This window comes from Syngnathus acus, chromosome 12 (assembly GCF_901709675.1).
Source record: "Syngnathus acus chromosome 12, fSynAcu1.2, whole genome shotgun sequence".
In the NCBI taxonomy this organism is placed as follows: Eukaryota; Metazoa; Chordata; class Actinopteri; order Syngnathiformes; family Syngnathidae; genus Syngnathus; species Syngnathus acus.
The window spans coordinates 10,435,992-10,450,035 of record NC_051097.1 but is presented as its reverse complement, the minus strand read 5'-3'; the positions used below and the strand labels follow the sequence as shown (position 1 = coordinate 10,450,035).

Sequence of the window (14,044 nt, the reverse complement as noted above, 5' to 3'; positions counted from 1 at the left end):
AATGTTTTGGTCGTTGAAGTTGGCTGAACAATTCTTGCTTTTACCAGGGTGTAAAAAGCTGACTGTGGATTTTCAAGTTACATTGGCCAGTACTAATTCATGAGGCCCTGTGCACATGAGCTTGACAACACGTAGAGGCTAAATCTGCCCCCCCTCAAAAAAACACCTAATATATGTAATAATAATATATATAATATTCACGTATTGTATGTATTCCTCCCATCCTTAGGTGAACGTGCTTGCAGTGACTCATTGTCACACTAGAGGTCACCATTTCCCTTTACCTGTGCTGTGACGTCAGCGCCAACCTGAACGCAACATCACGGACGGACAGACGGACGCACACCATCGGAGTCAGACGACGACACACCGGAGCGGAAGATGGAGCGTTCCGAGGAGACGCGCGACGTCCTGTGATTGCGGAGGACACAGGACGCAAAGGCGTCACACCCCCAGGACGTCGAACCTCTCCGTAGTCGATGTCAGCTAGCCGCCATGCCGCGCCACCGCCGCGGCGGGGAGAAGACAACCGAAGATTGACCATCACCGGCCGGCCGAGCCTCGGGTGAGCACAGCCGCGCGTTGGGTGGACAGATGCATTAATGCGTGAAAGATTGTTACATGACGTCAGCCATCAATCAGGTTCAATATTCGGTGGTGCTCCGTTTGGAAAGGGACGCGCACATTGAAAAAACACTTCCACGCGCACAAACATACTTAAAAGCAGTCAGACAGTCATAAACGCCTAAACACAAGCTCACGTCTAAAACAAACACAAACAGACATTTTATGTCGACTGATACACGTATGGAAACAAAGTCACACGCATAATCACACAAATACAGTATACAAAAACACACTCATACACACATTAACAATTAATATACTCACAAACATACTTGCATGTACACGTAATTGTACACTATACAAATACACACACCTGTACACAAATACATGCAAAGTCAGACAGAGGCACACACATGTACAAATACACTTAGATACACACACTAATATGTACACTTCGTACAATATGCATGCACAAACATACTTGCATGCACACACACAACAATATTATACTTGGGAGTCTTGACCGCCTTTCAAGCGATTGATTACAAATCTACCAACGTGCTGCAATGGAAAACTGCAACCCTGTATCACGTTTTAAAGTTCCACACACAAAATACTGTATCATATACATATTCTAACATGGCACGATTATCACAGAAGTGTTAACCCGAGCTTCAATCTGCTCATGAATGATCTGTGACGTCTTCACAATTGACATGGCGGAGGACGAACAGTCGCCCGTCCCTTGGCGTCACCTGAAATAAGAAGTGTGCATTTGGTGTGTGTTATCATGTTAGCAGTTAGCCGCCGTGCCCTTTTAATGATGAGCGGCTTATCTTCATTTCCTGGTTTGATGCCAACCAGAGAAGCGTCGGAGCCTGGCAGGATGTGATTATCGGGCCCAAAGATTGTGTTTGTGCTAATGAATGCTGTTAGGAAGTAGCCACAGCAGAAAGAATGACTCACACTATTGATTACTATTACCACACACACACACATGCATGCACACACAGGCACTTATGCATACACAAGCACAAAAAAACACAAACACCAAAAATAATACACACCAAAACACATTTACTAAAGTCAGACACACACATCCAAAGATTCACACATGGTCAAAGTTGCACACATACATACGGTATGTCAGACACACTGACGCACACATCCCTTGCATGCATGTAGCGGTACAGTAATGATAATGGGGAGTGGGGGGGCAATGCGGGGGTGTGCTTGACACGGGTTGCTACGTCATTGCATGCTATTTTTAGTTGGGTAAACACAGCATGTCAGTGAACACTGCAAAGACACACTCACAACCTTTGATTAGTCTTCATTATTTATATTGTCGCCCTTGTTTTGTAATCTTATTGCAAATCTATAATTAGGATTGATTTGATTTAAATGATGTTTTTTAGCTTTAACTTCCTTGTTAATTATTATGATTATTATTCACTGTTTTTTTTACCCCTTTTCTTGCCATTTTTACTGTTTTATTATTTATTTTTTGTTTTATAATTTTATTTCATTTTACACGACACTAATATTGTTTTACATCTTATAATAAGGGTATTTATTTGTATAATTTCCAGTATTTTATTGCTCCATTGTCACCATTTATTCATGATGTTCTTTCATATTGAAAATGTTTTATTTTGCAGTCATTTCTGATTCTTTTTTCCAGCAGAATTTGAATGTTTAGTATTGAAGGAGCGTGACGGTGAACCCCCACACCACCAGAGCTAAAAATAGCCCCTGCTCTCTGTCGTCACATGAGGGGGGGGTTGTCGCTGGCCTGCGGCATCCCGTCCGTCACTTGTCAAATGTCAACGAGAACGTTTTTACCTCTGTAGGACGGCTGGTCAGGTCAGCGGTGTCTTGTTGTAGGGATGACCTCATCGTGGCTCGGGGTATTGTTGCACACAAAAGGTTACGATAGTGTGTTGTGCTACATGATTGTATTCCGCTTAGACAGAAGCAAATGAGGCGTGGATATTTAAAAAAAAAAAAAAGCAGCATCTTTGAGGTATGTGTGTGTGTGCGAGCTTGTAAAGGCGTTAGTGACATTATGAACAAATGAATGGCCAACAGGTTGATATGCGGACAGCTTGATTGTGTTAGCGTGTGTGTCTGGCCATGATCATGGCTGGGCGTGTGCTGGGCGGAGCAGCCATCAACAAGTCGTGCAAGGTTGTGCAAAGTACCAATTTGATGTCACAAGTAACATGAAGACGGGAAGCAACGGGAGGGTGTCTCACATGCACGCACACACGCGAGCACAAAGCTCATTGTCATGCACAGCCGGCTCTCCCGCTGCTGTGTTGATGTTGTGTAAGTTGTGTTTTTGTGTCACACCTTCCTGTTGTGTCATGTTAACATGACGAGTAAAGTGAGTGCCTGTCGTGCCAAAATCATACAGAAGTCCATTTGCAAACGTTTAGCTTGGCCATTGACTCGATTGGGTAGCAAATATCAGGTTATTGACACAAGACGGGAGGAGGAGGAGGAGGAGGAGGAGGCCGCGGCCCGGCTCACTGCATCACAACAAAGTCCACAAATCAGGCTAAGGCCTCGTGCGTTTCCACGGCAACAGAGCCTGAGTGAGGGAGGGAGGGAGGGAGGGAGGGGTGGGGCAAGTGGGGTGGGGGTAAGAGGAGGAGAGCGAGAGATGCCAGCTTCTCGGTAATACGCTACCGGGAAACGAGGAAGAGGAGGAGGAAGAGCAGGGCGGGATGCGGCCCGCCGTCGTGAGCGGGATGTCTGCAGGCCCGTCTAGGCGTCACCGCAGCAGACGGCTGGCTGGCTGGCTGCTCGCTTGCATGGCGGGCTGAGGTTCGCGCTCGCTTTCTTAACATCGGGCTGGCACGTGTGTGCGTGCGGGCGGCATCGTCATGTTTTTTTGTACGTCCGTGTGCATGTTGTGAGTTTACTTTACGTGTGGTTGTGCGGGAGTTTCCGGGTTCTCGCTGCCTGTGTTTGTACGCGTTTGTGCCTGTTTGTGTTTGCATGGGTGTGTGTGTGCAAGACTTTATATATGTTTGCGTGTAAGAGACATGCGTAAGCCAGCACATTAAAAAAAAGGGTGTTCTGCACCGTTGTGGGTGTGGACCCAGCTGACTCTACTCACTGCCAATCAACGCATAATCAATTAGAACTGAATTTAAAAAGCAAAAGACAAAACAAAATGAGAAAAAACTATCATAAAAAAACCAAAACTATTCTAACTCTGATTGGCCGCTCGTTTTTCCTCCTTTATGGAGGTCGGCCTCCCCCCTTTTGATTTCCCATCTTCATCCGTGGGAAAAAAGTGTCGGCTCTCCTGAGGGAGAGCGCCTTCCCTTAGGGCTCATCACACTTGACCGAAAGAAAAAAAAGCCCTTCCTGATTTATTATTACAGGCACTGAAAAGACGTGACTGACTCACACGCAAAATTCACTTGATTCATTCTTCCTTCTTTTCTTCCATCCTTGCTTTCCCTTTTCGCTCCTTTTCATCCTTGTTGCCTCCCTCCCTCCCTCCCTTCATCATCCTTTTCTTCCCTCCTTTCTTGTTTCCTTCCATCCTCCTCTCCTTCCTGTCCGGACGACTGTGTGTGTTTGTTTAGGCTTGCTTGTTGCGTGTCACATATTTGCGGGCTTTTGTGTTTGTCGTCGCTGTGTGTTTGTGTCGTGCGCATGTTTGCGTGAGCCGGTCCAGAGAGTTCCCCCACTAAGTGATGGGGCTGGCCCAAACGTAAACACCCTCCCCCTCTATTGGTTCTTACGACGTGACGGCGTCGAGGGGGTTGCGCCCGCCGCCGTGTCTTTTTAAAGCCTCGGTCGGGTCAGGTCTTCGCTCTTGACTCTGCGTCAGCGCCGGCCGCGCGGGGACAAGAGCGGGGCCAAGAGCGGGGCCGCCCCGCTTGAGGATTTAGGTTGCCGGGGGATTTAGGCTCAAAGGATTACCTTGTAATAGATCTGCAGGAGGACGCGCACAGGAAGTACAGCGCTAAGGACTTTCTCTGTATGGCGTCTGACAGTCCTTCCCTTTTCTTAGGCGCCTACGATGACTCGGGTCCCGTTCTTCCTGACGCGCTGACCGTGGTCCGGGTGATCCAGCCATGCTGATCAAGGAGTACCGCATCCCCATGCCCATGAGCGTGGACGAGTACCGCATAGCTCAGCTCTACATGATACAGGTCGGTACAATCCGCACTTGCATGAAGGCATATTTACATCAGATCTGACCCATTTCGAAGTTTGGCCGAATCAAATTACGCGAACCGATTAATCGGTCCAATAATTTGAACAAATTAAATTGATTTTGTTTTATAGTTTGAGGTGCCACAAAAGCAAAGCAGTCACTGTTTCGTGTTTTTTTCTTTTTTCCGATGAAGCTCCTTTTTTTCTGCTTTTTGCTCAGAAACTGATGTTTTGGGGTAAAGCCAACCGCAGTTGCTGATGACTAAAAATATTGACATCATATTTAGTTTTCTACACCATCTATACATTAGATTTAATATTCTCTGCCTCTCTATACGTCTGTATATCGTATTTGCATCGCTTTTAATATCGCTCTCATGCCCCATCTCGTCATCATATTTAATGTTCCAATGTTTTATGGAAGTTAAGTGCAGGCAATGTGTTGACAAGCGTCCATGTGAGTGTGCATGCGTGCGTGTGTAGTAGTTAGTGCCTCAGTGCGGAATTAAATAAGTTACACGCCCCCCCACCCTCTCACCGCTGTCCCTCCCTTTTCCGGCTCAGCGTCACAGCCGTGTGCCGGTCGCCCCAGTAACGAGTGACATCAGCACGCCGTCGTTCATCAGCCGAGTCCATGTTGCCATGACAACAGGCCGGCCGGGCTGCTGTCATCTCAGACTGAACTTTAAAAAAAAAAAAAAAAAAAGAAGCTCAGGCTTTAGTGGATCTGAACGCAGCCGCCACCTGCTGCCTGTTTTCGGACCCGGGGGACGCAATTCTGTCTGATGTCATCAACAACTCGCTGAGATGCATTGTGCCACGGTAGCTTAGTCATATATGGTGAAAAAAAAATTTTTGTTTTTATTTTGTGAAAGGAAATGTTCATTTAACATGCTGAGGATCCCCTCCGCTATGATTTTCAGAAAAAGAGCCGCGAGGAGAGCTGCGGCGAGGGCAGCGGCGTGGAGATCCTGGAGAACAAACCGTACCAGGACGGGCCCGGAGGCTCGGGTCAGTACACCCACAAGGTTTACCACATCGGCAAGCACATCCCGTCCTGGTTTTGCTCCATCCTGCCTCAGGCCGCCCTGCGCGTGGAGGAGGAGTCATGGAACGCCTACCCGTACACGCGCACCAGGTGGGGGCGCCGTTTGGTTGAGGACTTTCCGACACCCGAGCCTCAAACGTTTGGCTGACCGCATGCTAGAAATTCCCTAAGCGAGCGGCTCCCCTTACACCGCAGGTACACGTGTCCATTCGTAGAGAAGTTCTCCATCGACATCGAGACGTACTACATGCCTGACACCGGCGACCAATCGGATGTCTTTAGTCTGTCCTCTGCTGAGAAGAGACAAAGGACAGTCGGTAAGTCACCAATGTTACTGGGAGTCCAAATGGAGTTGCCCATTGATGGTCCCCCCCCCCCAGACCCCATCGACATCGTCAAGGACTACATCGCCCCCCACGAGTACCTGGCAGAAGAAGACCCCCGACTGTACCAATCGCTCAAGACCAGGCGAGGCCCGCTGTCTGAAGACTGGATCGAGGAGATCAACCGGAGTTCCGGCGACCGCTCGGTCATGTGCGCCTACAAGCTGTGCAAAGTGGAGTTCCGCTACTGGGGCATGCAGTCCAAGATCGAGCGCTTCATCCATGACGTCGGTAGGGTGAAGCACAAAAGCCAAAGCTGACTTTTGACATTATTTGTCATTTCAGTCCCAAATGGAGTGATTTCAGCTGGACTGCAAAAAGTGCAACATTAAAGAGGCAGGCATGACTTTTAATCAAAGTTCTGGCTGCCTCACGGGTATCACGAGCATCCAAGCTAATGAACCAGCAGCTGCTCCATTTCTGGACTCCATTCTCTCATTTGCGGCAATTTATTCCGCTGACTCAGCTTCTTTCCGCGAGTCCCCTTTGTCCCGTCGCTCTAAGTGGAATGGGGCTCAAAGCATCTTGTAATATCCAACCTTTTTACACGCGCCATTAATTACTCTGCCAGCAAAAATCGTTTGCTTCATTTGCCAAAGTGGCGCCGGCCGACGCGGGAGGGACGCCAAGCGAGATGGTAATTAGAGCCATCACTGTCGCCGTCGCAGGTCTGCGCAAAGTGATGGTGCGAGCCCACCGCCAGGCGTGGTGCTGGCAGGACGAGTGGTACGGCCTCACCATCGAGGACATCCGACAGCTGGAGCTGGAGACCCAACTGGCCCTTGCCAAGAAGATGGCCCAATACAGCCTCAGCGAGGAGGGCGGCGGCCCCGACACCAACGGCTGCCCGGCCCCTCAGGACCAGAACAGGGATCAGGAGCCGCGGGTCGCCGCCGGATCCGCCGCCGAGACCGAGGCCGGTGAAGTGAAGCCGGGCGCGTTGGACAACCGGGGCGAGCTAACCAAGCAGTGGTCCACGTCGTCCAGATCCTCCAACAGGTCGTCCAAGAGAGGAGGTACGTTGCGCCGTCCCGTTTCGTAAAACATGGTTCGGGGATTGGCCAGGTTACCGGAGCACTTCTGCTCGAAGGCATATTTACGTGAAGTGATGTCATTCGACATCACAGAGCGACAAGCTAATTGCTGGTGTCATCATTTTGACCGCTAAAGTGGAACACGCTAGCGTGGAGCAGCCATGTGAAGGCCGGCTACTTTGGCGTCTCCTTCCAGGAAGTCCTTCTCATCACAGCCTGAGCGAGTGGAGGATGCAGAGCATTGCGCGAGAGTCCGACGACAGCACGGATGATGAGTTCTTTGACGCGCACGGTAAAGTCCTCGGTGACACACACCTGCACACGCGCAAGATGGAGGAGGAGCTAGCTCACCGCGGCCGGTGTGCTCTTCAGACAGCTTCTCTGACGGCGAGGACGCGTTCCCCAAGGAGATCACCAAGTGGAGCTCCAACGACCTGATGGACAAAATGGAAACCATCGAAGTGGACGAGGGTCAAGGTGAGGTGGCGGCCATCTTCCGCCTGGCGTATCTCCATCGCGTGTGACGTGGGCCTTTGTGCGTCAGAGTCGCTGTATCCCGAGTCGGCCGGGGAATTCGGCGCCATGACCAACGAGGAGACGCATGGCGAGGTGTCCTACACGCCCTTCTCGCCACACCAATGAAACCAATGAAATTTCTTATGTGTTCTTACGTGTCCTCGACGCTTTTGCCTCCTCCCGTAGGCATCTCAGCAATGTCTGCAGTCATCCAAAATTCACGTGCTAATTCTGGTCCTGCATGGAGGAAACATTTTGGACACGGGCTCAGGTACGCATCAAGTGTTAGCCTTTGGCTAGCAGCCTTAATTTGTTTGCTTTATGAGATGCGTGTACTTATTTGCTGGAGCAGGCGAACAAGCAAGCAAGCAAGGTGACGTCAACACGCTGAGCGGCGCCTTCGAGACGGTGATGAGGGTTCACTACCCGACCGCGCTGGGCCGCATCGCCATCCGCACAGTACCGTGTCCCGCTGTCTGCGTGGAAGCCTTCTCGCTGGTGTCCAAGTGAGTTGTGTGTCTTTTTTTCTTGCATGTCAAATTTGGAGGCGGCCACATCCTCCAGATTTCTAAAACCTTGGACATCAAAAAAGTCAATAGTTGGTTGGCGTGTCCTCCCTCCGCAGCCTGAGTCCGTACAGCTACGACGAGGGCTGCCTCTCGAGCAGTCAGGATCACATCCCGCTGGCCGCGCTGCCGCTCCTCGCCACCTCGGCGCCGCAGTACCAGGACGCCGTGGCCGCCGTCATCCTCAGAGCCAACCAGGTGTACGCCGACTTCATCAGGTCGCTGGAAGGAACCTCCTTCAACGGACAGGTCAGCACAGCACAAGAAATCAATTGTTTTTATAGGACAATACTTGCAATCGTGACGTGTTTTGCAGGTGTGCGTGATCGGAGACTGCGTGGGAGGCATCCTGGGCTTTGACGCTCTGTGCAGTAGTTCGGTTCTGGTGTTGGAAAGTCCCAACAGCAGCAGGCGGGGCAGCGCCGTCAGCGTGCAGGTACCATCCATCGTCTCGATTGCCGACGCGGTTAGCATCGGAGCTAACGGCGCGCGTCCCGGTGGCGTGTCAGGACACGGAGCTGCTTTCTCCCGGCATCGTCATCAACAGCGCCACGCCGTCCCTGGAGGGAAGTCGGCACCTGAGCCGGAGTAACATCGACATCCCTCGATGCTCGGGGCCCGACGACCCCAAGAAGCAGCTGCCGCGCAAACGCAGCGACTCCTCCACCTACGAGATTGACACCATAAAGCATCATCAGGCCTTCTTGTCCAGGTCTGGTATAACTTATTTATGGTTGGGTGGAGTGTTGTCCAGGTTCTACCACATCAACCACTTTGTTTTTGTTTTTATTTGGGAGCAGCCTGCACTCCAGCGTGATCCACGCCGAGCCTTGCTCTCGCCGCTCCAGCAACAGCACCATGCTGGAGGGAGGCTCACTGGGCAAGTTTGACTTTGAGGTGACAGACTTCTTCCTGTTCGGATCTCCTCTGGGCCTGGTGCTGGCGCTCAGGAAGACGGTGGTGCCCTCCTTGGACGGTGAGGATGCCGTAAATGTCAGGACTTTGATTCGTGTGGAATGCAACTGGCTGACGGCGGGCGTGTTTTGTCTTGTGTGTCTTCAGTGACGGCTCTGCGTCCGGCCTGCCAGCAGGTGTACAACCTGTTCCACCCGGCAGACCCGTCAGCCTCCCGCCTGGAACCTCTCTTAGACAAACGCTTCCACCTGCTGCCCCCCTTCAGCGTCCCCCGCTACCAGCGCTTTCCCCTGGGCGACGGACACTCGGCTCTGCTGGGTGCGCATGTTTTCCATCCGTCTCAGATGATTTCAAGCAAGCCCTTTTAACGAGTAGCTTGTGCCTCCAGTGGAGACGGTACAGAGTAACCCTCAGCTCCTGATGGAGCCGGCGCTCTACCGCAGTCAGGAGACTGGCGTGAACGAGACCTGCATCCCCGTGCCCGTCCTCAACTGGCCGCCCTCCAGTCAGTAACCATCAGCTTCTTTATTCTTTAAGTAGTATGACGTCTTTTTAAATACCACAAGACCTGGGAAAGCTTCAAGTCATATTTGTTTTGGCTGTTTTGCTTCTCACCAGCAGATGGCGGCACTCACATTTCAGTGGACGCGCCATACCCGCCTCCGTCCACGTCTCCTGGGGTGCCTCACATCCGTTGTCACCGCCGAGCGAGCGAGGCCAGCCTGGCGAGCCAGGTGTCGGGATTGGCCGACTCCTACGCGGTCTCCAACGTCGCCAACAGTAAGTCGGCTTCCAGCCTTTCCGCACAGTACTCGGGCACTGATACCTAAACGTCCCCTCAGCCGGCCCGGTGGGAAAAAGGCCCAGTCTTCTGTCCCAGCTGCCCAAATCCTACCATAAACTCGCCTCCCGGACGCCGTCGTTGCGCTCGTGCAGGAAAACCCGACAGGTGTTCCCGAGAGGCGCCGAGTCGGAACCCAGCTCGGACGCCGGCTCTGACATCACAGACGTCAGCTCAGCCGGGGCGCTAAAGAACTTGAAGCAAGGTACCCCCGGGGTGTGCAGTGTGAGGACACGAGCTCCTTCTTCGTCCCCCTGAGACGTCCTCTTCCTCCTTAGGATAGATAGCCATCCTCGGTTAGGCGAGCTTACACTTTTGGTGCCGTGACCCGCTGGTTCAATGTCTCTGGCGTCACTTTTCTACCGTGTGATTGGAAGAAAGCTGGAAACATGGCTTAAATGCGCGCTTGTCCATTTTCAATGTTGCAGTCGCATCCCGCTGGTGGGGCAGCAAGCGGATGGACTACGCCCTCTACTGCCCCGATGCCCTGACGGCCTTCCCCACCGTGGCCCTGCCACACCTCTTCCACGCCTCCTACTGGGAGTCCACCGACGTGGTGTCCTTCCTGCTCCGACAGGTTGCTCGCGTCTCGGCTCGCCGGTGCTTTTCAATCTCAAGCGGCTGAACGTGGCTTTCGCAGGTGATGAGGCACGAGAACTCCGGAATTCTGGAGCTCAACGGTAAAGAAGTGTCGGAGTTCACGCCGTCCAAGCCCAGGGAGAAATGGTTGCGCAAACGCACTCATGTCAAAATCCGGGTAAGATGTTTTTACGGTTTACTTTTGATTCTGGCACAAACACGTTTTTCCCCCCCCCCTCCTGTCAGAATGTGACTGCCAACCACCGCGCGAATGACGGCGTGTTCATGGAGGACGGCGCCCAGACGATGACGGCTCGCTTCATGTACGGCCCACTGGACATGGTGACGCTCACGGGAGAGAAGGTAAGCGTCCAAGTTTGCTGGCGTCCCAACCGTTCAACATCAGCTGGATAACGCCGGCATTTTTGCAACAGATCGACATTCACATCATGACGCAGCCACCCTCGGGCGAATGGGTCTACTTCGACACGCAGCTCACCAATAGCAGCGGCCGCGTCTCGTATGCGCTCCCCGACAACAAGCGGCTGGGCATCGGGGTGTATCCCGTCAAAATGGTGGTCAGGTACGCAGAATGAGAATCGCCTCAGTGGCGTGGAAGGACTTGGCATCAAAGGCGTCTTGGCTTTTTCCCGTCACAAGGGGCGACCACACCTTTGCCGACAGCTACCTCACCGTGGTGCCGCGCGGGACCGAGTTTGTGGTGTTCAGCATCGACGGCTCGTTTGCCGCCAGCGTGTCCATCATGGGCAGCGACCCCAAGGTGCGAGCGGGAGCCGTGGATGTGGTCAGGTAAGGACTCTCCATTTTCTTTCGTCGGATGATTATGATCCCTTAGTGTACATTTTGGATTTGTGTCAGGTACTGGCAGGACCTGGGCTATCTGATCGTGTACGTGACGGGGCGTCCGGACATGCAGAAGCAGCGCGTGGTGGCGTGGCTCTCACAGCACAACTTCCCGCACGGCGTGGTCTCCTTCTGCGACGGCCTGGTTCACGACCCGCTCCGCCACAAGGCCAACTTCCTCAAGTGCCTCGTCGGCGAGGTCGGGCCATTATCCGTAGTCGGAGAAAATGAAGAAATGAAACTCCGCCCAAAAGGTTGACCCCCTTTCTCTCTCTCTCTATGCACTCAGGCCCAAATGAGGATCTTCGCTGCCTACGGCTCCAGCAAGGACATTTCGGTGTACTCCAACGTCGGCCTCCCGCCGTCGCACATCTACATAGTGGGAAGACCCACAAAGAAGATGCAGCATCAGTGTCAGGTAATGATCGTGAAGCCACCGAGAATGAAGGGCCTCCCTCCGTGGTGGTCGAGAAGAATGACCTAAGTGAGCACCATCTTGCATTCAGTTCATTCCAGATGGCTACGCCTCGCACCTGTCCCAGCTGGAGTACAACCAGCGGTCCCGTCCCGCCAAGCCGGCCAGCGCCCGCATGGTCCTGCGCAAGCGCAGCTTCGGGATGGGCGGCGCCTCGGGGGACTTCCTGCGCAAGCGCAACCACATCTTCCGCACCATTTCCGCAAAGAAGCCCGGCGGAGCGCCATCCACCTCGCCCAAGCCTCCGGGCCGGACGGAGCGGACGCAGAGCCAGTGCGAGGCGGAGCGCGCTACGACGACGCCGGCGGCGGTGGTGGCGGCGCAGCGGAGCATGAGCTTGGCGGCCGGATGCTGGGGACGCGGTGGAAGCACCAAGGAGGGAGGTGCCGACTTGTTCGGCCCCAAATGAGCTGGTACCAAACCGGCTGGAGCCACCGTGATCTCAAAGAAGGAGTGGACTCGACATGACTGTGTAGCATGACTCTTTTACACTAACACTTTTCTATAGGACACGACAAGGGAACGTTTCAATTCATTCATGTAACGAGCCTTAAGCTAACGTGATACACAACGCATACAGTATAAAAACGTTTTCTACTGCATACAAGCAGAGCGCCCATTCAATGTAACAGCTCAGGTTCATTTCATTTGACAAACGTTGCCATGGTAATCCGCTCTTTGTTTCCTATGGAAAGCGGTTTGAGCGTTACAGAACGTTAAAAAGACTGAATAATGCTCCAATTGCTTTCCATACTTGTTGCCACCGTCCTACAACAATTTGTTTATCCATACAAGCCCTCCAGGTTCCTTCAATGTGGCCAACAAGACCTTGTACACAGCACTAATCCCTTTAGAGTGCTTTGCTTTGCAATACCTCTCATCGACCTGCTAGGGGCGCTGTGGTCCTATGTACTGCTGCTGCTACTGCTGCTGGGAGTTTCTACTTTTTGCTCCTTTTGAAAATATTTACTGCTTGAATGTTTAACGTGTATTTTTTTTCCACTCTTTTTTCCTGGTGGATTTTCGTGACAAGCTGGCACCATGACGTTTACACGCCTCACCAATAGAGGGCAGTGTAAAGTTGTTGCTGTAAAGGAAACTTCCTGTACTGTATGTCTGATGATACAAGGTGTAAGCATTCAAACCAACAAAAATTATGTCAGTAAAAGCATCTTAAGTCGATAAAGTGAGTGAGTGTAACAAATGTGTGGATGAAGTCAGAACTTAAAACTTTGTAAGGTTTTGCATTGCTTTTCTTCGTGGCTTGGTTCTGCTGTTTTGGTCAGCAAGTATGCTGTGGGAATTTGACGGTTCCAGACTGTGCCCCTGCGGTAATATTAGCGCTTCAGCTCACTTCCAAGGAGGAAAATGACATTACAAGTGAACCTGGTGCTAGCTTGTAACGAAATGTACTTTATTAAAGGCCTTAAAAAAAGGATACTATCGTTATAGCACTCCAGCGCAAAAGCCAAATGATCCTTTCACACTGTAGTTAATTAATCAACTGCATAACCTCACTCGTAGAAAAACAACAACCTCTAAATCCGTAATGCATGTCTTATTTATTGATTTCAGTCATTTTATGAGGATGAAGATAATTATGTAAATGTGCCAAAATAGTGGTAGTACATATTTGTTATTTTAGAAGGAAATGGGCTCTATTGTACATTACTTGATCTAGAAGAAAAAGTGATTAATGCTGCAAACGAATGAAGGTGACGTTAGAACTCGAATGTGTCACACGGTGTACACAATATAAAGGAATGATCCGTGTCTCCTTTTTGGCCATTGGAAATTTCGTTTGGAAGCAAATATTAAAAATAGACAAAAGAGTGGTTATTTGACTTTTGTTTTAAAATAGATACACGAACGTTGAAATACAGCTTGATTTCCGGTGGTTACCTCAGATGCTTTGAATGACTACCAAATTTTCTTTTCGAAATTTCTCTGCCAAAGTGGCCAAATAGAATAATATTGGTCTGGAGTACAGGAGAAGCGGGTCCGAATCCTGCTCCGTGTAACAGTTGGAAATTATACGGACTACAATGCAAGACTCACACAGTCATGTGTGAGA

General features: G+C 51.3%; 1 protein-coding gene across 3 annotated transcripts; it reads left to right on the top strand.

Moving 5' to 3' along the window:
- The first annotated feature begins 273 nt into the window (after nucleotides 1–273).
- Nucleotides 274–13,805, top strand: LOC119131360 (membrane-associated phosphatidylinositol transfer protein 2-like). Of its 3 annotated transcripts, XM_037265729.1 has the most exons (27): nucleotides 274–565; nucleotides 4,604–4,745; nucleotides 5,673–5,887; nucleotides 5,993–6,114; nucleotides 6,178–6,411; nucleotides 6,849–7,196; nucleotides 7,411–7,506; nucleotides 7,587–7,691; nucleotides 7,759–7,823; nucleotides 7,917–8,001; nucleotides 8,083–8,236; nucleotides 8,356–8,545; nucleotides 8,613–8,732; nucleotides 8,806–9,008; nucleotides 9,097–9,272; nucleotides 9,359–9,529; nucleotides 9,600–9,716; nucleotides 9,830–9,991; nucleotides 10,054–10,257; nucleotides 10,481–10,629; nucleotides 10,693–10,809; nucleotides 10,878–10,994; nucleotides 11,066–11,214; nucleotides 11,292–11,441; nucleotides 11,511–11,694; nucleotides 11,785–11,913; nucleotides 12,002–13,805. In XM_037265729.1, the coding sequence occupies exons 2-27, from the start codon at nucleotides 4,668–4,670 to the stop codon at nucleotides 12,377–12,379; spliced, it is 4,218 nt and encodes a 1,405-aa protein (XP_037121624.1). In that variant the 5' UTR covers nucleotides 274–565; nucleotides 4,604–4,667; the 3' UTR covers nucleotides 12,380–13,805. The 3 variants fall into 3 exon arrangements, with proteins under 3 accessions (XP_037121624.1, XP_037121627.1, XP_037121625.1); XM_037265732.1 differs by lacking the exon at nucleotides 10,054–10,257 and having other exon boundaries at nucleotides 276–565; nucleotides 9,833–9,991; XM_037265730.1 differs by lacking the exon at nucleotides 10,054–10,257 and having other exon boundaries at nucleotides 276–565.
- The last annotated feature ends 239 nt before the right edge of the window (nucleotides 13,806–14,044 follow it).